This window comes from Melopsittacus undulatus, chromosome 6 (genome assembly GCF_012275295.1).
Source record: "Melopsittacus undulatus isolate bMelUnd1 chromosome 6, bMelUnd1.mat.Z, whole genome shotgun sequence".
In the NCBI taxonomy this organism is placed as follows: domain Eukaryota; kingdom Metazoa; phylum Chordata; class Aves; order Psittaciformes; family Psittaculidae; genus Melopsittacus; species Melopsittacus undulatus.
The window spans coordinates 51,398,558-51,422,798 of record NC_047532.1 but is presented as its reverse complement, the minus strand read 5'-3'; the positions used below and the strand labels follow the sequence as shown (position 1 = coordinate 51,422,798).

Here is a 24,241-nt window from a genome sequence, read left to right as displayed (position 1 = left end):
GGAGAATGAACCATTTTTTCAACACCAAAATTGGCTTCTTTGTGCTGATCACCATCACCTGCCCCATCAGCCTATGTGGGTAAGTTATTGTGAAACCTGCTGCTGTTGACTCCAGCGTGGGTAATAAAATTTGGCTGCATTAGCCAGCCAGTCTGGCCCCTTCTTCCAGGTTACACCTGTATACCTCAGAACCAGTACAATATACCAGGCACTGAAGCAAAATGCCAGGCACGCAGACAAAAAGCAGCATGAGAAACAGAGAGAATCCAGCTTCTCATGTGACTTTTTGGGTGTAGGTAACAAGGTGACATGAACAGAAAATGTAATCAAAATTATTTGTTCAACAGATAAAACTTAATGGATGTTCTCCCTGAAATCAGGATACAGACTTATTTGAAACACTGCCTAAGTGGAGTCCTAGCTGGTAAAACAGGAAAGTTTCAGAGCAACTGAGAGCAACTGAAGAATTTTCCACGTAGTTTTCACTGTTCAGCATTATGGTTATTCAGTGGTGTTTGTAAAATGCTGAAACTTACCCAAAATTCATGAGTTGGAAAAAATGCAGAAGGCTGATATAAATTTAGGAATAGTGCTAGGTGATAAGCAAGCAAAGGAACAAAACTAAAACCACATTGAAGAAGACAGCTGGCAGATAACCTCATACACAGCAGAATAAATGTGCTTCTGGACAGGGACCCCAAAATGCGGTGTGATGCCTCTGCATTACATTTTCCTGGTGGGACTCTTTTCCCTGTCATTTTTAGTGACTTTCCTCTCCAACCTAGGATCCTTGTGGTCCACCCTGAGTCAGATCCTGAGGTTTCTGTGGAAGTTGCCAGCTCCCTCTAATGACGGATGGTGCCAGCGAGGCTTGGCATCAGCACTGGGGTACGCAGCACAGCCCTCTAAAGTGGTTTGGATTCTCCCTGTACTTTTTTACACCCGCAAACGCACTAGAAACAGAGTCACTGCACCAGGGCTATCGAGGAGACCAAAACTCAGCCCGGCGGGGCACGCACCGCCGCCCGCCCGCCTGCAGAGGGCGCACCGAGAGCCCGAGACCCCGCACCGGTCAGCCCTACCCCCTCCCCCCCCCCTTCCTCTCTGGAGTCTGAGCGCATGCGCGGCCCCCCGAGAAGATGGCGGCCTCCCGGCTGTTGTGGGCGCTGCGGGCGGCTCGGCAGGTCAGCAAGGGTCACTGCCGGCCCTGCTGCCCTGCGCCACCGCGGCCGGCCCGGGGAGCGGGCAGGGACAGCGAGGGGCTGCGGGGCTGTTAGACCGGCGGGTGCGGCGGCGGGAACAACGCGGGTGTGGGTGTGGGTGTGGGTGCGGGTGCGGGTGTGGGTTATTCGTGCCCCGAGTGTCGTGAGTTCCTTGGTGGGCGCTGCCAGGTGAGCGGGATCACACGTTACACTTACTGGGCAAGAGCAAGGAAGTAGTTTGAAGAAGTCTGACAGAGAGACATTTATGGAAATAATTCATACTTGGATCGGGCAGTGTGCGGCAGGCGGGTGTTACTACAGGCTTCATTCTTTTAATTAGGTTCTCCCCTCGCCTTGCACTAGCCAAGTGCGGAGCTACTACGTGGACTGGAGGATGCTGCGGGATGTCAAGAGAAGGAAGCTGGCGTACGAGTACGCGGACGAGAGGCTGCGGATCAACGCCATCCGGAAGAACACCATCCTCCCCAAGGAGCTGCAGGTACCGGGCAGCACCCCCTCCCCTCCCCCCCCCCCCGGCCCTTGCTGCGGCTGCCCCGTTACGGACCCGAGAGGCCGTGCTAGGTCACGGACATTTGCGATTCCCAAAGTCACTGGCCCAGGACCATGTCACATTGCATAGCTACCGCTGGCACCCGGGCGTCTGCAGAGCCTTCCGGGAGTGTTTACAACAGGGCATTCACCTGACTAGAGGCTGTGTGCCTTGGATTGTGGGTTTTGGTTTTTTTTAAACCAGTGCTTCTCCTATAAGCAGTATATGTAACACTACATGTGATGAAGTATCTTCCTTCCACCTCCTCCAGCTGCACTATCATGCATTCAGAAAGCTGTTTTCCTTATTTCTGCTAATATGGGATATTATATGGTTACTTGTAGAACTTCCCAAATAAACATTAGCTTTTTTTTTCTTTAAAAACGTGGAAGCCTGATCCAGTCAAAAGCACCAATTTGTTCAATTAGAAGTACTTAATTTTATTTCTTGCCTGAGCTACAAGCATGCAAGAGCTGCATCAGATTTGGGCACTAGAGCTGTTCTTAGAAATGCACCTACTCACTGCCCAGCGCATCGCCTTCCTTACTAATCATTAAAAACATTTGTGTCAGAAATATTCCTGTACATATTTGATCTCATCATACCTAATTGTGGGGAAGGCCTTACATGCTTAAACATACTTGGAGAGAAAGGATATGGATCTACTTGTATGTATTGACTTTACTATTGTCTTGGCAAGCCTAGTCTATGTGGATGTCCTTACAGAACAAAACCACAGATTGCTGGCCTTGCTTTTGCTGTTCCTCAGCTGCTTTTGTCACCATTTGAAGTCACTAAGTTACAGGAGCAGTTAGAAGAAAAAGACTCCAGGAAAGTAACTTTTATCTCCCATACAAAAAGTTATTTAGGCTCCAAATTTAAGGACTTTAAAAGTAAGTAACAAGTTTTCTCTGAAAGCAGAGGTTACTTTCTGAAAAAAAAAAATCCTAGGAATTACACAGGTAGATAAAGTACTGCAAATGTTTGGCTGTACTAGGGGCACATAAAGGTAGAGCTATATACATAGGTAAGATACACAGCTGGACAAACCCAGTAACTGAAATAAGTTCTGAAGACAAGCAGTCCTCCTGACCTTGCTGTTATTAAAGTTGAAAGTCATGATGCTGTTGTCACGATGCTGCCCTTTGAAGGCAAACATCCTTTTGGAAGAACCTTGTATTTGCTTTTCTCCTTCAGTGTAATAGGAGTGTTTGTAGTCCAGCCTCAGGCTTTCCTTTTACTTCCAACTGTGACTGAACACAGGCTTCTTTGAGCCCTTCTGTCCTTCAGAAAATAGCGTATTAAGAATGCTGCAGTTAGGGATGCATATCCAGCTTCAAGCAACTTCATTTAGGCTGCATTTCCTTGCTGAGCTCACTTTTTCTGCCACTGCTGCTACCTGGTGTTTCCTGAAAACTGGTCAGCTCTTTAGTTATATGTAGAAAGACCCATCTTAAGCCTTCTCATTAGAAGAGACACTAAGGGTCAAAGGGAGACAAGTGTCTGAGAGACACTTGGACTTGTTCTCCTCTGGCTGCAACTCTTGGTGTCAGTGAAAGGGATCCTGTGTATAACAAAGCATGTTACCTAAGAAGGCAATTAATAAGGAATGTATATTTAAATTCAGCCCATGTTAAAGGATTAGCCCACCCTGCAATAAGGAGAAAGCCAAGTGGATTTTGACTAACTATAATTACTGGCTTCAGGCTGTTCAGTGTGTGTAATAAAGTTAACTTTGGGGTCTGTGAATCATTTTACATTTGCCCTTAGGATGCCCAGAAAGAAGGGGTGAAGGCAGGTAAGCATACTTACGAGGTAGTAGAGCAGCTTGTGGCAGTACCTACTCTACAGCTAGATTTTGGGGTCTGACAATAAGCCCCCTCAGACTCTTGGTGAATACAGGTAACTCTGTGGTGTGGTCTTCTGTTTTAGGAAGTGGCTGATAAAGAGATTGCTGACTTGCCCCGGGACAGCTGCCCTGTGAGGATCCACAATAGGTGTGTCCTGACATCCCGCCCTCGGGGGGTGAAGCGGCGCTGGAGGCTCAGCAGAATAGTTTTCCGCCATTTTGCTGACCATGGTGAGATGTCTGGGATACAGAGGGCTATGTGGTAGATCACCGCATGGATATACATTCAGGCTGGAAACATGAAAGAAGCTCAGTCTGTGTTTGAGTAAGTTAAAGCGAGACTGTCCTGTCCAAGAGTCCAGCACCAGTATCAAACTGATAAAGGCAGGATGAGAAGCCATGCTGATGCATTAAACTCACTGGATCGCAGCTGGTATCAGTTGACAAGAAACAGCATAACCACATCAAACTTGTCTGTATATGGCAGTTTTATTTTGAGGAAAAAAAACCCAACCAATCACTACCAGAGGGCTGCAGAACTAAGCTGAGGTTTGTGATCAGGGCAACATTAGAAATAAAGACATATAGCACAAGGCTTGTTTAAGCAGTTGTGTTGTCATTGTACGGTAAGTTCACCATGGTAATTTGGGTAAAAGCATAAACGGAATTGCACAACAGGGCAAAGTGGTATTCCAAACAAGGGTGAGCACAAACTGAAAACAAAACATGGCCTCAAATTAGATACTTTTGCTATGCAAAAATATATGTATAATACCAAAGCAGACCAAGTGGGTAACAGACCCATTAGAAACTACAACATGCTAGTATTTATCTCCTGCTTGTAGTGCACCATTTAGTCCAGTGCTTTAAGATAGCAAATCCTAGTCCAGACAATAATAGGAGAGTAATGGCTTCCTTAATTTATAAGGTAACATCAAACAAATCTGTCCTTGGGAGACACATGAGAAGGACACAGGAAGGAAACAATAAGAACAAGCCTGCTGCTAAGCTCATGTTTGCCCTGTACTCTTCTTCAAAGCAGGGCAGTGAAGGGGAAATGGTTGCTCTGTCCCCCTCCCATGCACTGAGGCTGAGAGGCTGCAGTGAACAGGCCAAGTACAATTGTACTTCAAGCAGATGGAAGGCACACATGCAGCAAACTGACAGCAACCCATCAGCCCTAGTGGAGTCAGATTTTGGAGAGTAAGCTATCTCAATATATTTACTATATTACCATAAAGTACTTGAAATTTTATAGGATAAAGTGTAGCTTGCTTCTCCTGTCCTTGAACATCACTAGAGCCAGGGCAAGCTCAGTGGCCAGCATTAGCAGCTTACTGCCCTCCTGTGACTGATGCCATGCAAAGACCCCTCAAGGAGGCCACAGCATAGGCACCCACTGAAGAGCTGTTCTTACTTTAAAAATTCACAAAAGGTTAAACAGCAGTCATTAATTTCTGAGAGTAATTTTAATGTCACAGGATTAATACCATATTGTTTCTGCTTCACTGTCAAGTGTTTGAGATAGTGGTTTTACTTTCTTCAGCACCTCTCCCTTTGTGACTTGGTTTACAGTTCAACATACACCCTACAGCTCATTTAAAAAAAACAAATTCACACTTTTACATTCTGCTCTGTTTCACCACTCTCCACTCATCTCGGAGGCTTTTTCAAGGTAGGGTAAGGATATACTTATGCTCCGCTCTTCAGGAAATGGTGAACCACTTGACTGAAGGAAATACTTTATAAGCTACTTTAAGTATTTTCTCCAACCTGAAATGGAAAATGACTGTCTTTGCTTGGAAGAAGGTTGTATAAACAATGATCTTTGCAGCACAGCATGTCTCACATGGAAGATCGGTGATTAAGGCGACCCTTAGAGTACTTTCAAATATCCATTGGCATGTCCCCTTTGGATTGTTTTTCTCTGCTTTCAACCCAGGCCTTGTTGATGGTGCGCTTCATTTCATCATCCCCTTCTGCATACATCTTTTTTAAAAGGTTCATAAGCCCTTCACTAGGGTCTGAGGTGTCATAGGCAGCCTTCCTGCAAGACAAACACATACGAGACAATCACATATATCTAACAGTTCTGTGCAAAAAAATTAAACACTAGCATTTGTTTGAAACATCCTGGTAACAGCAAGGATTTTCCTCTGGCAAACTCTTTACACCCTGACAGTCTCATTCAGCTTCCAAGTAGGGAAAATCCTAAAGAGCACCCTTACATTACATGCAAGTTGAGAAGTATATCCAGAACTGTCCCACTAAGGATGACGGGAAGCATTTTGCAGTAAACATGACCCTGGAAGCACCACCCTAAATTAATTTTAGGAAATAGGAGTGGAATGCAACAGACACATAAAGACCAGTATCTGTCTGTGGTGTTATATGACAAGGGAACAAAAATAGAAGTGTGACCACATTCACAGCCCAAAAGGCATTTTCCAGTTACCATTTTTCAGATTATCTCCAGAGGTTCACTGTCTCATTTTTAACACATTGCATTTCAAAGGAACTTTCTCAAGAAGCTAGCTGACAGCACCATCCACATGGTAAGCACCTTGGTATGACATGCCCCCTGTCATAAGCCTATACATAATGCTCCCTCTGGCAAACTTGCCTCTCTCTATCCTGTTTTCTAAAATCCCATAGGCAATTACTACTGCAGCTGTGGACTATGTGAAAAACACACTGATCAAAACAGGTCAGCAGAGGGAGCGAGCTCCCCGAACCAGTCTTGGAAGCTGGGAGGTGCATTTCTGAGGCCACTCATTTACCATGCTGCAAATCCCCAACACTGAACAGGGTGGCAATACTGATCATGACAGGTTGGGTAGTGTGGAGGACTTCTCTGCACAAGATACAAAATGACCCTGCCCCTCCAACAACCTGTATTAGTAGTCAAGTTACAATCTCTTGTGATGTGATGTCGGTGATATCAGTCAAGAGGGAAAGGTAGTTTTGCTCTTAGTTCAAGTACGGTTAGTTAGGACTAACCAGTTTTAGCCAATCATTCTATAAATAGATAAAAAATGAATAGACATTGGCAAGGATAACTTTCTCAAAAGTTAATTTTTCCATGCTTCTTCTGATAAGAAAATGTGTGTGGTACTGTAAAATACAAAACAAAACCCAAAACAAACAATGCAGAATTGTTACATGATACACTGCTTATACACACACACACACACATATATATATATAAAAGCGTCTCTTGTCCTCAGGTGTTTTGTGCCATTAATTTACCATGCTTATATATCCAGTGTCTAAGCTGCTTGTAGGGTTGACCCCAAACTTTGAAGTGATACAAATCAGCTTGAGACTTTGTGTAATGACCTAGGAAGCAGAAGCCTGTTTTGTCAAAAGTACGCTGGGATATTTTGTGCAGCCGCTCCATGCACAGGTAGCAAAATAATAATTATTTTGACCAGCACAGCTGAAAGTATTCTGCCTGTATTTCTATACAGTATGCACTTAACCTAAAAAAAGTCAGCCTTACTAGAGCATTTTTGCAATGAATGCAGCTGTCAAATAAGAGTATTTTTAATTGGTTGATTAACACTCTGCATGTCTATCTATCTTAGGTACTTCCTGTGATGCAGACTTCATCATTAGCAATAAAACAGTAGAAAAGTGGCAAGCAGCTACTCAAAGTGTACCTCCTGCACTTACAGTCCTACTGATAGCAAAAAAAAAAATCTTAACTTAATGATTCTCAAGCATCTCAGGGGCTTGTCCCCCAAAACAGCAATTTCCACCACCCAACTGCAGAGTCAGCATAGCACAGATCTGCTCTCCTCTCAGTCCTGAAACAAGCCAGAGAACGAGAGATGGAAAACAAAATGGTGGGTTGAAAAGACACTTACTCTTTCTCTTTGCTTTCTTTTTCCACTTGAGTGAGACATTCCCATTTTTCCTCCCGCTTCTTCCTACACATCACAAGGACCATGTCTGTCTTTATCTGCATGGTGAAGAGCAAGACATGAATTCAGAATGCTAGTCGCAACCACAATGAATAAAGTTAGTTTAGAGCATAAACCTTTTTATCTTCATAGATTTCTGAAGCATTTACCTCAGCTATTGATTATTACATAGCACATAGGAAATTATGCACTGAGCTTCGAGGTGTGAAGTATTAACCTCACTGTAGACAATTTAAATGGCATGATTAATATACTACTAGTACAGAACTATAGTACCAATACAGAAGAATATTACAGTGCTGCAGAAACACCTTTTAGTGATTCTCAGGATGCTAAAAGTACCCTGCACTGTCAGGTAAAGGATGGCTATATTTACTAGACTTCTCTAAGAACACCAAGTTCAGGTAGAGATTCCCCCAGTTTATTTTTCCAAGGATAAGAAATTAGTTTTTGGGCATTGCTTAATCTTGCACTATGTTTGCCAGTTACAAGCAAAGCCTGTATAATTGCAACCCTAACCCAAATTTCACAACTCCTGCATGCCACAGCAGACGAGAATCTGCCAGACCTTTAGTTCAGTTTAGCAAGTATGTGACTACACTGCTCAATTCTATGCCAAAAAAAAACCACACCACCACCCCACCAAAAAAAAACCCAGAGCATCACTCATTTATTTCTGTTTTAATTTTACACTGTTCTAGTTTTAGGGGAATTTCTATTTGAACCATAATTTCTTCACAGCTGGTATCTCTAACTGCAGCACACAGCTGTGCAGAATGCAAAGTATCTGACACATTCCTAAGCCTGGAAAGATGCTACAAGTTTCAGAGTATGGACACTGTCCTCAAGTTGCAGCAATCAGCAGTAAAATGTTGCCAGTGTTCAATTCCAAAACAACACACCCTTTCAAAGGCAGAGAGGTTTCAGACTTTGTTTTGGGTGTTAAGCCTACTTAAGCTTAAGATTTGGGTCTCCTGACAAGTCTCTTACACCTTAAAATTGCAAAGAATTCCTCTGAGGTATGTAAAAGCAGAAGGACGTAAATGGATATTTAGTGGAATTTTCTGCTTAATTGTTTCTGAAATCCTGTCGGACAGGTATTTAAAAGAGCATACAGTAGCTGGACATGATCTAGGGAAATAGGCCATGGATTCCGGAGGATAATTCCGAAGTTATGACAATTAGAATTTAAGAAGAATCACATTCACAGTGAAGAAACCTCACAGAGAGGGAATGAAGGTTAGCACTGAATCTCTTGAACTAGTCATGCACTGAATATGGTACTTTGTGAAGGACCCAGGTATCTCTTAACAGATGATGGGCACTGACCTTTCTAGAGCTGCCTTCCACAGCGATGGGTTTCAGGAGGTTGTTGAAGGTCATGGTGTAGTTCTTCCCATTCAGATTCTTCACTAGCAGATCAAACGACCTGGGACCAGAAAGCAGAAGGAGGAAGGTCACAAATATTGCAATCACTGCAAAACTACTGAGCCTTGCCACCAAAACCAATGTCAAAAGATACGCCAGGTGTATTTCTTGAGAAAGCATGTCAACAGGCTTCAATAACTTTCTTCCCAGGGCTTTCAAATCTTCAGTTGGATTTAATACTGTGGATTAAAAAGGACCTGTCCAGACTTGCCAACAAACTGAGACCTTCAGGAGGTTCATTCTACCTCACTGAACTCCTACAACTTTGTAAAGGCAGATTTACTTCCTGTACACTTCCATTCTACTACCGTCAAAAAACAGGGCTAACACTGCATATCCTGGCAAGCGTGCTGAGATGCAACAAGCATCTGTACAATGAAAATATCCTGATACCCTCTAAGGAAAGCTACGCTTATGTAGTGTGAAGTGGTAACAGAAGCTAATACACCTCAGGGTTTTTAAAAAAAAAAAAAAAAAAGAAAAAAAAGGAGGTGGGGAGTAAGGACTGATACAGAACAGCACTTGACACATCCTTGCATTCTCAAATGGTGTTCTTCACCCATGCTCTGCTGTGCTGTGTGGTGCAACAAGGTGAACTCACCTCTCTGTGAAATTCACCTGCACATTCTCAGCTGGAAGCTTCTGGACTCCATTTAAAGAGATGTAAATCTTAATAAACTTATCTGACTGATCCCAACCTGCAAGTGGAAAATAGATTAAGTTCTACCATGACCTTTGTGCATTTCATTCCAGCTCCCTCTGTAAAGTCCCCTAGCAATTTGCAGGATCTCTGCCTTACCAAAATAATCTTCAGAGAAAGAAGGGAAAGACATAAATTATTTGGTAATAATGTGAAAGTAAAAGGAGGTCCTCACACGTAGCCCTATTCCCTAATTCCTGTAAATTCTGAGCAACACATACCTACCAGCTCAGACAAAAGGAGAGCAACCCTGTCTGTGAGAGGGAGTCAGAGGCAGCTTTCTGCTTCTGCTGCAGTTTCCTTGACCCACTTTTTCCCCTACTCCCTGCAGGACAAGTATCTTGAGCAATTACCTCTCCTTTCACTTACATGGCAAGCAGAAAAGCTAAAGCTCACTCATTCCTGCTAAGCACTGGGCAGTGAAAAATACCAGTAGTACATGCCAGGGATCATTAACGCATCCCACCCCTACTATCACACAAACAGAACTAATACACACTCTGGTTGGGACAGCATACTAAGCATGTGGTAGCATTTTAAGTGGGGTTTCAAATATGAAATAAGCACTTAAGAAGCCTTCTTTATAATGCTAAGTGGCAACTGTAAGTCACACTAATGCTGCCCTGCCTTCTCTTCAGAGATGCTGGAGCTCCAGTAAGTGTTCAGAAAAACAAACCTACCATAATTGTTTATTTTCACCGTGTACCCTCCCAGTGACACCTTTTCTTCCTCCACTGCATCTTTTGGCTTCGGTGGAGGCTGATTCTTGATTTCTAGCTCTAGCCTGTGTTTCTCTGTCATCAGGACATCACGAACTCGATTCCTCGTGGCCTTTGTAAGCAATTCTTTTACTTCTTCCAAATCTTTCAGTAACTGGTGTAAAAACAGATGATCACACATGCATATTAGATACAGGTATTTGTACTCTCGGCTCACGGCTGAGCTCTCTCAGTGATGACTTTCAGATTTCCCAGATGCAGCCGCTTCAGGGTTACCGAGTCAGTTGTTTCATTTCCTTCTCCACCCCGCTAACCGTGAAGCCACTGATTCCTCACTCCCGCTCGCGTTCTACTTTCTCGGCCACCACACATTTCAAGGTTTAAGCTTCCACCCATTATAAAACCAAGAGAAACCCACGCAAGGTTCTGGTTTATGCTCCTAGAGCCCAGCACCGTCTCGGGGTGAGCACCTGCAGCGCCCAGTAGACACCCAACCCGAGAGCTGCCGGCCGGCCGCCGCCGGCTCCCCGCAGCCGCCGGCGTACCGTACCGCACCGTACCGTACCGTACCGTACCGCACCGTACTGTACCGCACCGTACCGTACCGCACCGTACCGTACCGTACCGTACCGCACCGCCGGGTTCCTGTCAGAGCCCCCGGACACGGTGGGGGTTGCTCACCTCCTCGCGCGCTGCAGCCATGTCGCGTGCGGCAGCTCCCACGGCCCCTCTGGAACCTTCCGGCCTCCCGCCCCTCCCACTCACCGCACGAGCCCCGAGCGCGCCGCGGAAGTGACGCAATGCCGCCGCTGCCGTCACCACCCCCGTAGGCGCTCCGTGAGCCGGAACAGCTCTGCCCGCTTCCTTCCCTCCGCGCCGTCACGGCCGAGAGGTGGGGCCTGGGCCCGGGCCCTACCGCCTCCCCCGACCGCGGTGCCACTCGTGCCGCCCGCAGGGAGCGGTGTCTGAGGGGCTGCTCGCGGAAAGGCCGCTTCCCGTCCGTCGCGGCGGGGGGGCTGGGCTGGGCTCCTGAGCGACCGCAGTCGTATCTGCTTTGGGGGAGGTTTGGGATGTTCTGTCTGAGCACTGCAACCGCGGTTGGAGTTGGTCAGGGTAAAGATACAGTGAGGTGCTTCTCGCCACCGTAACCTCAGCGTCCTGAACAACAGAGAAAACAAGAGTTTCTGCATCCCCAGGTTCCAGTCCGACCTTAACATTTAACAAAGGAGGAAAAAACCCAACCCAAAACTAATATATAGATAAATAGTGTCAGTCTTTAAGTAAGCAGGGAAGTGGGGGGTGTAAGCCTTTGTCTCCAGATGTCTTTTATGGAACCCAAGGCAGGATACAGTCCTTCAGCATTTAAAACGTAGATTTCTCTGAAAGTGCCAGTTCTAACATCTGTTTTACCCAACTGAGGAATGACACCTAATTTGCTGATGGAGGGCCTTAGATTGTTACATTTTCTGAAGTGAATATCCAAGAATTAATTTGTAAAGATTAATAGCAAATCCTGAAGCTAAGGATTTACGTTCAAGTCTGCATTCCACAAATCAGTTTAACAGGCGTTGTACTGAAGGGTTTATTATAACCCTCTGGTGCAGTGCTTCATGATCTGTAGTTGAGAAAGGACCGGGGAAGATCTGCATAACTAACTCTGTGGCTGGTTGTCATTTCCACAGGACTTCAGCTTGTCCAGCATTTGAAGCTGGGCCAGTTGATTCTATATGGAAAATACTGTATGGTCAACTGGAATTTACTTCTGTGGCATGGTTACTTTAATGGTTAAAGGTAGTTGCTTATTCAGGAATTGTTTCCTTGTGATCTTTGTTGAGCAGTCACCAAGACAAGAAAAAACTTTATGTGTTTTTTTTTTCTAGATAGTAATTTTGTAGATTCTCCACTCTTAGTTGTGGCTTTATTAAGTGCTTATAGTTTTAGAATTTAAACTGGTATTGCTTTATAATTTGATTTCTGGTTAGAGGAGAAAATGCTTTTTCTAATACATAAATACATTGGTAAGAGATCCTGTAATTTCCTTGTTTCTTGATATTTGTTTTAAAAACCAATGTCTGTGTTCTTTCCTTAGGAGCATTTCCATGCCTGTGGCACTTCCACTTGAGTGGCAGCTTTCACATAGAAGAATTGTCTATTGTATTGTAAAAACAGGTTCCACACAGCTCCCCTTTGCATAAAGCTGTAGTGGCATCTGCATCCTTCCCTGGCTGGAAACAGAAAGCAGGCTGACAAAGCCAGGTTGTCATCTTGTGTGCACCTTTACAAAGAGCACAGTGGGAGGCCTTCTCCTGGAGAAGAATCAGAGAAGATCCTGCATCAGGAGGGGGAAAAGGAGCTAGGTTAGAGTAAGCAGGAGTACTGAAACTCAGCTGAAAGGTCCTGGTCTGGCCTGTCTGGCAAAGAAAATACAGTGTAGAGTGGTCTTCATTGCTCTTTGGCTTGGGGAAGGGGTGGGGATGGAAGCATCTGAGAGGGTGCTGAAAGGCCTGTGGCCTATGGTCTGGCAAGTAGTAGCCTTCTGCTTCTGTCTGCAGGAATTAATAGCAGCCGATGAAAACAGTCCTTGGATAGTGATGTGAAGGTAAAACAATACCGAATGTTATGTCTGGTAAATTTGATCTTCAGCTTTTCTCTCTCTTTGCCTTTGTATCTTCCCGTAAAGTGTTGTGTGCCTTTCCAGTTACCAGGGAATAATAATGGCTGTTGATCTTAATAAAAAAGAAACCCTGCAGCAATTGCTCACATGGAAAGTGGCTTTATAAAGCATTTGAATACTTCTGATGGCTGTAAATTCTGGTCTGCCCTGTTCTTGTTCAGCCATGCTTCTCTTGTTAGGAGTCAGTTTTCAATTTCTTGCTGTGTCCTTGTGCTCCCTATGACCCCTCTGATAAGCATGCTGCCTCATGGCTCACTTGCTTATTTCTCTTGTGTACTCCAGGGAAGCATGACATTCTTAAGAGTGGCTCCTGTTGTCCCATGGCTATATATCAATGACCTTCGAGAAAAGCACTGGGCTGGCAACCTCAGGCTAGTGTTTGGAGTGGAGGGCCAGGGTGACCCGTTAGCTCTCTGGCATGGCGCCTGTCTGTTAGACTTGAACAAGAGACCCCTTAGGAATGAGTACATTGCCATAATGAACAGGTTAGAATTGGCTGTGTAGCACAAACACATTTTGGACAGCTAGTCTGCCAAGTCTAATAGGGCTGCTTAGAAATGACCACCGTGAGTGATCTGTATAAGAAAACCTAGCACAGCAGCAGTTTATTATTGCAAACAGATTGAAGCTATTTCTTAAGTAAATGGCTTATGAAAATAAGCACCTTATTCCCATTTTGTATGCATTTCCATTTATTTTACAAGGCATTGTTCACACAATGATAACAAGGTACCAATCCAAACAATTCTGTAACAATTAAAAAAGTAAACATTTGTTGTGACCATGTACATTGAATTGCACTTTTAATACCAAGCATTACACTTATATTTCCATATTATACTTTATATAATACGTGGATTTGTTGCACACGTACTGGCAGTATGGAGTTGTTCTCAGTTCAAAGTCTGATATCGCTGTCATGCTCTTCTTTCCTAACTCTTTAGGATCTGCAAACTTGGGGACACGCACAAATGACAAATGCAGCTCCAGATCTAGAAAACTTCACTGTAATGGAGCCAGAGCTTTGAAGCTGCTCTCCCATTTCAATGTGCTAAAGTGAATCAGTCTTGAATGGCAGGCACTGAGGGATTTGGACCATGCCTGATTAGACTCTTTTCTGCATTCACATGTCAGCTTTTCCCAGTTCAGAGAAGCCAGAAAATCCTCCATGGGAAAGCAGTAGTTCCCAAAGCTCAAGAGAGCTCCTGGCACAGGTTGGTGTGGGCAGCAGAGAAAACCCAGGGATTACTGGAAGGGGGGAACTGGGATCTGGAGAAAAATCTGAGAATGTCTGCTCTCATTTGCATTGGTAGTACCATCCATGTATTATATAAAATACAAAAATTAGAGAAACTGGAAGGAAATTAGTACAGCCCAGGATTCTGGTGGTATGAAATCATAAATGAAATTTATGACACCAAATCCTTTTGATGTATTTATCCCCTTGTGATTCAGTTTCTTATATATTATTCTATATATAAGATACAGTATTCCAAAGATACATATATATTCCTTTACAGGTTAAATAAAAGCAAGTCCCACTGAATAAGAAAATAAGAGGAAGTAATGTCCTAATTCTCTACCCATATCTTTTTGTCTTTTTCAGGTAAAAATAACATGAAATACATTCAGTAGCAAAGCAGTTGGAATCCAGGAGGAGTGGAGAGCCCTGTATTCCTGGTGGATTAACCTGTATGTGTTTAGACATGATACTGAAATAAATCATGTAGACTTCTGACTTGGGTAAGGTGGGATCTTAATTACTGCTGAGCATTATTCATCTTGCTGCAAATTCCTATGGATCAGCTCTGTTTTAAAGGCTGCTGTGATGTACACCCCACCTGACTTGAAAGGTCCAAACTTGAGTGCTTCGATGTGTCTCCCCTCAGTATTATTACTCAGAAAGAGGTAATAGGACAGCTCCCAGTAAGATATTAGCATAATAGACAGGAAAATAATATAGTTCAAGCCTTTGTGCTTGCAAGAACAACATGATGACCAGCGCTGTGTTAACTCACGGTAGTGCCTTGGGTCTACACAACTGTACCTGTCTAGTGCAGCCAGCTGTTTGCACAGCAGCCCATTCTGCAGGGTTCAGCTGTAATAGGTGTGCTTGTCACTCAGAACAGTCCCCAGTTTTGAGGGAAACATCTCTGCCCTGATCTTCACATTCAGACAATAACATGTACTAAGGTTTTCTCTCTAGCAATTGAAAGAAAACTAGCATTGTAACACCAGAAGCGTGTCTGTTTTCAGTGCCAAAGGTATTTAGGCTTATCAGGTCATGCAGAAGTATGCCAGTTATCCCTGAGTCTAACAGTAAATCAAAATAAGAGGTATAGTTTTCCCACACATATAAGTAGTTCCATGGATTTCAGTGCAACTACTTAACAAAAGATAGGAAACAGCCCTACCTTTATCCTGTGGAGAAAGCGTGACTTACGTAGCTTCCAAGTTCTGATACTTCAGTGACAGTAAATTCAGACTTTTATTTACTCCTGCATTGCTATGTTCAGCAGGTGAGTGGCATTGTGACTCTGAAGTCAATGGGTTACTTCATGCTCTGTCAAGAGGCTGAATTCTTGTTCTTGACTTTCTGTCTCCTCTTGTAAATGGCTGTTTTTGAGTTGTTTTTAACACAATGGCACAGATAAAAGCATCCATCTTAAATTTTAAGAGCCAACTAAGAGAAGTCCTTTAAAATGTCCAACAAAGAAGAAAAACCTTGCTTACCTATGTAAGCAATGTAAGTTAGCTGTAGCAAATTGTATACTAATTAATGGGCAGGACAAGGATGAGTTTGTCAGTTGGTGGTACTGATTACACAGCTCTCTCCCTTTCCCAAGACTGCATATGGACCTCAGAGATTTTGCAGTTTCTTGGATTAACAGCACACATTTTCTGTTTTATTGTTATTTTCTCTGGGGTACATTTAAAATTTGTGAGTGAAATACATCCTATTTCTTTAGAATATTAAGTTTGATTCCCAAAGATAATACAAAACTAGTTCACAGAGGTACCATGTAACTAAATCAGCCTTGCTTCATTTATCCTGTAAAGTGTTACAAAGTAAAAACAGTTGCTTTTTAAATTGAAAAAAGTACTTTCCCCTCTCCCCCCACACTGGGCATATCAGGAACAGATGAGAATCCAACAAGATAAAACAGTTGTACTAAAAATATTCTTTGGAGGTTTAACCCTAATCAAATACTTTATTCAGAACTGTGCATTCTCAATAAAATTAAAAAATAAGATTTAGTTCCACACATATATTTACAAAATTCAAATTACTTTTAATGTAAGTTTGATGTGGACACATAGTTTAATACTGACTTAGGAAAAGAAATATTAATTACTGCAGACTTACAAGCCATGTTAGCTGTTCCAGTGCCACACAAGAAAAAACAGTTTCAGTGAGACTTTGATGATGTTTCCTGCTGAAAATCTGAACAATGAGACAGCTATCCCAGACTGATCAGCTGGTCTGGCATACGTGTGCGCATAACTCTGTCACACGCTACTGAAAAGGGCTAATTAAACCCCAGATTTGTTTTTCTCACAGGAAGCTAAGTTTCCCAATAGCATATATAGTCAGCAGGAAGAATTTTAGCTTGCCTGGTTTAATCCTGCAGTCTTGCTCCTTTCCTTGTTTCTGAATATAACTGCTTATTCATCAAGATAATGCCATAGAGCTATTTTCTCATTCTTTCAATAGTTTTCAGAAGACACATTTTCTATGTATATACCACTCTTCCAAACACCACTGCTACAAACACTACCTTGGGACTATAGATGGAAGGTGAAAGTAGTTTTTTGCCTTTATGTCACTGCCAGGAGTGATAATGCAGCTGTTGCCTTCAGGAACTTTTTTTGCTGATGTAAGCCAGCTTCCATTCTACAAAGTTTTGAAATCCTGGCTAGCAGGTAGCAAACATATTTTTGTCACAGAAACTCAACTTCCAAAGTCAGAGAGCAGCTATAAAGAGAAAGATGAAGTTGTGTCAAAGCCAGTTCCATGGAACACGGTGAACTTATTGTAACAGTTCTTTTTTGCTGAACTGGGGAAGTCCCAATCCCACAGTCCACTTGCAGTCATTGCACCCTTTGAGATTATTTAACTCATTAATGTGTCAAAAGACTAAAAGGGGAAAAATCCACCCCACATCTTTTTTTGCTTGGTTGGTTTCTATCATCTCTAGTAAGTGCCGTAACAAGGACAAGGCACATGACTGTACAACAGGGCGTTGGAGGGGTGAGTTCTTTGAGAAGTGAGCTGTTATGTTAAGTCATCTGCTCAGGTAATCACAGTCTTACCCATTTATTTTTTTTATTATTACTGCATTTTTTCAATCAAGGTTTTAAATTAACTTCTAAGACTGATTTAAAATAAATGAAATGAGAAATTTGGACACTTGTCAAACCATTGATGTCACTCATCGGCACAGTACTCTCAAATGTCACAATCAGATGTTCACCAGGTATTCTGAAATGTCACTTCAAATTTATTATGCAGTTCATTTTGAGTGTGAAGTGGAACTGGTAAATGAATGACTAATGCTAGGCTTAGACAGTTAAGAGAACAGAAATATTTATGCAAATATCATTAGCAAGAAAGTGACCAGGGAAAAAGATCTTTGTTCATATTTGCAAAAGAAATTCCTTTTGCGTTTTCACTCCTTTTTTCTCACTACATTAATGTTTCTAGATAATCACTGTTCTTGCAGGAACATTTTCAAATATTAATTTTTTTAGCCCCTTACCCTTAAAAGAGAGAATTTCGTTCCAGGATTGTGTCAAGATAGTGATTATATTTTGATCTCTACTTCAAACAGCTGACTGCCTTTCAGAATCATTCCTTTGGCACAGGTCATATTTATACTACCCTGTTTAAAATAATTCAGAATTATGCTTGACAACAAAGCACAAGATGGGTATTATTAAATTTTATTGGACAAAACTGACAAGATATGGCATTACTTAGAATTAATAAAAAGAAAAACAGAACTAATGTCCCTGGAACAATTTTGTAAATGGAACAATTAATACACAACCTTTAGTCGAGCAGCGGTATTCACCTGCAAGAACTTCTTTAGACATGACAGATATAATTAAAAAAATACTCCATCAGTTCAAGCAATAGTTTAATTTTACATGTAATAAGTATTTCTATAAACACTTTATGTTCAGTCAAAACAAATGCTTTTGGATTTTCTTACCTTAAGAGATAAAAAACAACCAGGCAAGTTTGGGAATCATCAGAGAAGTCTACCCCATGGGAAAGTCTAGGTTTTGTATTCCACTTGAAAATGTTTGTGTTTATAAAAATAAGTAATACCAACATAGCATTTCCTAAGTAGCAAACAGATCTTGACACTGTGGTGTCTCATCAGTGCAGCATAAACATTTTGGGGTATTTTTTTTTTGAGACCTCATTTCTGTGTCAAATTCAGAATTTCAATATAGACCCAGGGAAAGGTTTTCATTACTGTTATTCATAAAACCTACCCCTTATTGCACAGGATATACAAAAGGTCTAAGCTATGCAAGGTCTTCACTCTGCTTCAGGGCAAAAAAAATCAAACACTGAACAATTTTCCCTTTATCCCAGTGGAAAGAATTATTTCTTGCAAATTGTAGTATAAACTAAAAATGAAAAGGGAACTAAATAACTTCATGTTAAATTCCAGTTCAGTTGTCAATAGCCTTCACATAACAGTGCTACAAGGAACTGCACTACTTGCATTTCTGATGAAAAAACCAACCAGAACTAAGAACTTATCAGGGAAGCTCAGAAACAATTGTGCCAAGAGAGCACAAGACTATCTTTGCTATGGCCTAAGCTTTACAAAAAGTGCTTCTCTGCAGGACACAGTCACTGCGATAAACTTCTGAGATGGTTCCAGGGCGTAAGCTATCCTAAGACACCCGCACACACACTGGTGCTTATTACACTGTGCTTTCTATGAAGAGATTATGCTTCAGTACTTTACACTTTCCATTCTCTCTCTTCCTCCAGAAGAAAAAACCTTCTATTTAAGATAAAAATAATTTTGAATAATTAGTCATGTATTAAAGACCTAGTTTTGAAGTATTTATTTAACATCTAGTCATATAAAATAAAGTGTAAAAGTATGAAGGTATCAGAACGTGGCTTTCAGCAAGGCAGTTTGGGAAGTAAGAATTCAACATAAACCAGGAATTATTTTTCCCCCCTTTGAAAAGGGTCACATCAGAATGAATGAAAAACACCGAAGAATTTCACTTCAAGCCTGCACTCCTGCCTTTTGTCCTTTCTCCAAGAGGAGAGACCACTGGAAGAATCCTCCAGGGTTCAGTTGTGTTGTTCTTTGTGCTCTTGTTTGGGGTCTGTCGGGAACTATGTACTGCTCTCTTTTGGTGGCAGGGATGGCTGAGACTGCTGCGGTGGCTGTGTGCCTGTTGCCGTTTTGATAGAGTTCAGGGTTTTGCTAAACCAAGAGTTTTTGGCAGCTTGGATTTCATTCATAAGGGCTCCTCTCTGGTGCTCCAGCTCCTACAAAAGCAGAATAGTCAGAACTGATCAAAACCCAGGTAATTAACAACAAAGCATCTTCAGACTCGGTCCCTGCAATCCAGCACTTCCTTGCAACCTCCCAGGCACTGGGGAGAGAAGGCAGATTGAAACTGCATAAACAGCAGAAGATATTTAGATATAAAAATAAGAATCTCATTTCAAGACAGAAAGTCATTCTTGAAGTTCACAGATACACTGCAGACTGGGTATATGCTCCCTTTTGGAACATTTTTTGCATGATTCAGAATTATTTTGTACTGAGCATAACAAGGTTGAGGACACAGCCTGGCTGTACTTGGATTTCACATACCTGAATTTTGCACTTAGCTTCCACAAGTTGCAGTTTGGTCTGTGCAAGTTCCAGCTCCATCTCCCTCAGTTGCTTCTTCAGTGCATCCTTTTCATCATCCATTTCTATGCCCTTATTCTCTGTGCTTACAATAGGCAGCTTCAGTGCCCCTTCCTTACTGAAAATCTCGCTGCAGTGTTTGCAGGCCATCACTTTACCCTGAAATACCCAAAAAGCTTGTCTGTAATCCATATTTTAGGAGTTGCTGTGCTTTCTGGAAGAGCCATTTTTATGTTAGACTGCCTTTCTGTCAGTAATTTTCAGCTATCTAGTATTGCAGTTTTAATACATGACATGGAAAGAATTTGAGAAGTTCATGAACAATTTCCAGGGCATATTAACAGTATAAATTTTCTTTAAATCTACTTAGTGTGTTCTGTCTAAGCACAGATACTTTGTCTCCTAGATTAGAAATACTCAAACCCTCTTGCTACCAAAGCTTTGTAATATTTTGCAGTATTTATGCCAGCAGAATTCACAAGAGGAAATCACACTCCAGAAACTTTCATCTTCCATAAAAGCACTTGAATAAATTAATACAAATCATGATACTTTAAAGAAAGCCAGGTAGCTTTTCCGTATTTCCAGAGGTAAGCAAGCTGCTGTGCTCACTGCATGGGCCAGTACTGTCCTGCAGATGCTTGTTCAGCATCTTAGGGGATGACCCATTCTGCCAGTAACACCTGATACACAACAGTAATGTTCTCATGCTACCTGGAGAGGTGAACCAGTTACTCATAGCTGAAGATGTAGTACAGCTGGCCTGGCTTGCACAAACTGAAACAGGATATTGAGTTACTTCAGCAGATTATAGGAACATCAATCCTGGAATTACTTTTTTTACCAGTAACATAAAAGGTCACTAAAAAGGCACAAATCAGGTTCAACTTGAGTACCAAAGAAGCAACTAGAAGCTATACCAGAGCAAAACCACTTCTGTCTACTCCATAGTGACAAAGCAGAGGGACACATGATCAGGAAACATTTATCTCTAGTGCAAATGTTCCTAGTAAGGGGCTTTAGAGAAGGGTGAGGAACTGCTAGGGCAATTCTGGGGATGGCTCAAGCTATGCCAAGTTACTTAAACAACTTTGCTTAAATTACAGAAACCCAGATTGTCCAGTTTGGCCAATTCTGACCCCTCCAGTGGGGACACAGGAGAAGCAGCATGTTTTCTCTTATAGAGAACCTTTTATTATTATAATTTTAAACTTCCAAGTAAATACTGTCTCTCTACATTTTTTTTGCCAGAAGTGTATATTTCAACAGGAAAAAGAAAAGCCAAGTACTACATTCAGTTCAGTTTGAGTCGTGTGCTGCTGATATAAGATAAAGAACCATGAAAGGAAATTAACCTTCTTATTGTTTGCATCTGATCTGAAATGCCTGTGGGCTATCAGTGCAGGTAGCTGGACAATGCTGTTTGTTGTAACATTAACTTCAATTAGTGTCTTATTCTGTGTCCCTGGTATTTAGCAGTACTTGTGTTAGAAAAATCTCGTATGTAGAGGCATCATTCTCACCTTCACAACTTCCAGTTCATCTTTACTGGCCGCTTGTTGTTTTTCCAGCCTGGTACTCAGCTGGGAACAAATCTGGAGCAGAGAAAGCAGTCTCTTAGCTAATGTTTACTGTACTAAAATATAACCTATGTTTTCTCATTTTTGTTAGAGCCAACATTTCTTAAATGTTGCCTCACTCAGAGGCTGTTGCTAGTAATGAGACTGAAAAAAAAAAAAGGCAGTATTCAATACAGAACCTGAACACAGAAACAAACATGTTATAGATGAATTAGTTTATAATGTTTATCCTGCGTTATGTCACAGAGTAAAGAAGCTTTCACCCTGCAGTACTAAAATTAGCTGAAGGACAGGTTCTGCCTGATTCCCTAAATTATGAGACTATTAGGAAAACCACAAAAAGATTTATGACAGATTACAGTGCTTGCTCTCTGAAAGCCTGCAAGGTAGTGTAACATACTTAAAGGTTGAGATCTGCTACTCTGAAAATTCAGCTTTCACATCAGGTTGAAAGAAGAAATAGGAAAAAGTGTCTCTAGAACAGTACCTGTTTATACTCTGCAATAATGGCTGTGGTTTTCTTGATCTCAGATTCTGCCTTCTCTAGCTGCTTCCTGAAGACCTCCTTCAGCTAGGAATTGAAGGAGAGAAGTTACACACTACACTGAAAGAAGTTTACAAAATGTCATCAGATCATTCTCTCAAAGTCTGGCTGTGTTTACAGCAATTCTACAGCTGCTCCTTGCCAAATTCCAGTTCTTACAACTTCCACTTCTTCATACAAGTGTCTGATTTACTCAGTACACAAATAAGTATTATATTCAGTTATAACTAGAAAGACTATACGGTGATACAGTGTATCCTGACTTCTCCTTAGGGTTATTCTTCCTCTGCATTAAATGGTGGTACAGCATGATCTGCAGAACACAAAGCAAGAGCATTACTATTAAGTGGGTTTTACTGATTTTGGTTTTGTTTTCTGCACACTGTTACAGCAAGTGTAGGCAGACAGATTGTTTGTTTGGAGATGGAATAGGAAGAAGAATCTCTCAGCCTTATCACTCTGATCTCTGTAACAGAAGAAAAAGATCTGGCTTGGTCTGTGCACTGCATTAAAATACAGTTAACTTACTCCTCCACTGTTCAGAACCACTAAATCTTGAGAGCCCTTTCAGTAGGAAAAGGCTTCCACTGCCTTATTATAGCAGAGAACTTCCCAACCTCCATTTAAGGAGACACAAAAAATTATCATCTGATTGTTTCAGTCACTGTTGTCAAACAGCAAAACCAAAAATCAGGGTATCACTTTTGACATATACTTTTGTGTGTCAGTATTCAGCACTGTGGCAGATATATAGGATTGAAAAACTAAGACTGCACATGTCAAATATGAGGCCAGCTCTAGGCCACAAAGTTCTCCCAACCCTCAGCTTTGTTTTGCTGTTGGTCCTAGCTTCAGACAACAACATCCACAGCTTATTTCAGTGAACCAGCAGCTGAATCCAGAACAGCCTCTTACTAAGACAACAACTCCTCCAGCTTCTTGTTTAGGTCATTAAAAGTGGTCTGATCATCTCTCCTTAGTTGCAATTGCTCACCACCAGTGAAAAGGATTACAGTACTGGGAAGAGGATAAGGTTTGGAAAACTGAACATTCTGAGCTCAATTAAAGAAAATACTGAAAACCAAACTTCAAATAAACTAATTACCCTGGCACTGTAATTTTTTAGTTGTGACTGCATTTTGAAGACAAAATCTTTTCTACTATTACAACACATTCATGCTTTTCTCCATATCCTTTGCTTGCATTTCCGTGCTAAATAAGAAAAGTTGGAGCATGCTTTACCTGAGCAGTTTCCTCTTCCTGCTTCCGTTTCTCCTCCTCAGTCTCCACTAGCTTCTGTTTGGTCAGGAGAAGTTCCTTGTTCAAAACATCTGCTTTGTCTTCAGCCTAGAATTACAAAAGCTGGTGTAAATCAGACATTATCTGTGCCAATATAAATGTATTGATTCAGATTCTAGCATTGCCTTTTCCTGACCTCTGATGACTCACCTAGCCTATCTTTATATGAAATTCCTTTTTCAAATAGCCATTCTCTAAGTTATTTCACTGTGTTTCAACAACTGTGTGAAAGGGCCCTTTCGCCACATGCTTACCTAAGCCCAGATGGCAAGTAACCAGAGATACTACATCTTAATACAACCCTAATACAATTTTTTTTGTTGGGAACAATATTAATCTAAGTGACAGCAGCATGATTTATCTCCTGTGTAACTTCAGATAACTCATTCCATTTTTATACCTGTAAGATACCGTGGAAAATGTTAGTTGCCTGCACTGTACCTTACAAAGCGTTTGCGTGGAGACGAGTATAAAAGAGACCAAACAAGACCACCAGATATAAATGGGTTATCAGTGCAAGTAAGTATTACCTGCAGAAACTTGATATTGTCTACTGCAGAGTATGAATTTTCTCCTTTCTTTGAATGGTGAAGCTCATGGTGAAAGATAGTGGGAATACTTTGGTTTTGTAAGCACTATCCTCACCGATCACCATGAGAGAAATATATTTCTCAGTATCTGTTTATATTCTGTTGACCTCCCCAGCCAGGAGATACACACTGCTTTGCACCACCCCTGCTGTTCAGTAACTAGGTGCTACAATAGCCAATGGCTGTGCTCGAATAGTACTTGGTTTGCTGAAAATACAAGTGGGAAAATGGCATTGGAAACAACAAATAACAGTGAAGAACCTGTCTCAGAGTTGCAG

General features: G+C 41.8%; 3 protein-coding genes and 1 long non-coding RNA gene across 17 annotated transcripts in view; 2 read left to right on the top strand and 2 right to left on the bottom strand.

Annotated features, from left to right (window-relative positions):
- Window positions 1–1,117: 1,117 nt before the first annotated feature.
- MRPS14 (mitochondrial ribosomal protein S14) lies at window positions 1,118–4,194 on the top strand. The gene is made up of 3 exons (XM_005150189.4): window positions 1,118–1,184; window positions 1,543–1,701; window positions 3,685–4,194. Exons 1-3 carry the CDS (start codon window positions 1,140–1,142, stop codon window positions 3,865–3,867), a joined length of 387 nt encoding a protein of 128 aa, XP_005150246.3. The 5' UTR covers window positions 1,118–1,139; the 3' UTR covers window positions 3,868–4,194.
- Window positions 4,072–11,149, bottom strand: CACYBP (calcyclin binding protein). The gene is made up of 6 exons (XM_005150190.3): window positions 11,056–11,149; window positions 10,336–10,528; window positions 9,557–9,653; window positions 8,857–8,956; window positions 7,471–7,565; window positions 4,072–5,648 (listed from the first exon to the last, which is right to left on the bottom strand). Exons 1-6 carry the CDS (start codon window positions 11,074–11,076, stop codon window positions 5,489–5,491), a joined length of 666 nt encoding a protein of 221 aa, XP_005150247.1. The 5' UTR covers window positions 11,077–11,149; the 3' UTR covers window positions 4,072–5,488.
- Window positions 11,150–11,178: 29 nt separating this feature from the next.
- On the top strand, window positions 11,179–14,786 carry LOC115946702 (uncharacterized). 3 transcript variants are annotated; one of them, XR_004080748.1, is made up of 5 exons: window positions 11,179–11,266; window positions 12,464–12,731; window positions 12,927–12,973; window positions 13,993–14,262; window positions 14,655–14,786. It is a non-coding gene; the product is annotated as an uncharacterized lncRNA (long non-coding RNA). The 3 variants fall into 3 exon arrangements; XR_004080747.2 differs by having other exon boundaries at window positions 11,259–11,570; XR_004080746.2 differs by having other exon boundaries at window positions 11,259–12,731.
- Window positions 14,787–17,975: 3,189 nt separating this feature from the next.
- The window catches only part of RABGAP1L (RAB GTPase activating protein 1 like), a 249,794-nt gene continuing 243,528 nt past the window's right edge, over window positions 17,976–24,241 (bottom strand). For all 12 annotated transcript variants that reach the window (XM_031049980.2, XM_031049979.2, XM_005150184.4 and 9 more), the window contains 5 exons: window positions 23,317–23,421; window positions 22,018–22,101; window positions 21,474–21,545; window positions 19,912–20,109; window positions 17,976–19,580 (listed from right to left, as the gene is read on the bottom strand). In XM_031049980.2, the coding sequence (XP_030905840.1) occupies window positions 19,425–19,580; window positions 19,912–20,109; window positions 21,474–21,545; window positions 22,018–22,101; window positions 23,317–23,421 (615 nt within the window). In that variant the 3' untranslated portion in view covers window positions 17,976–19,424. The remainder of the gene's footprint in view (window positions 19,581–19,911; window positions 20,110–21,473; window positions 21,546–22,017; window positions 22,102–23,316; window positions 23,422–24,241) is intronic.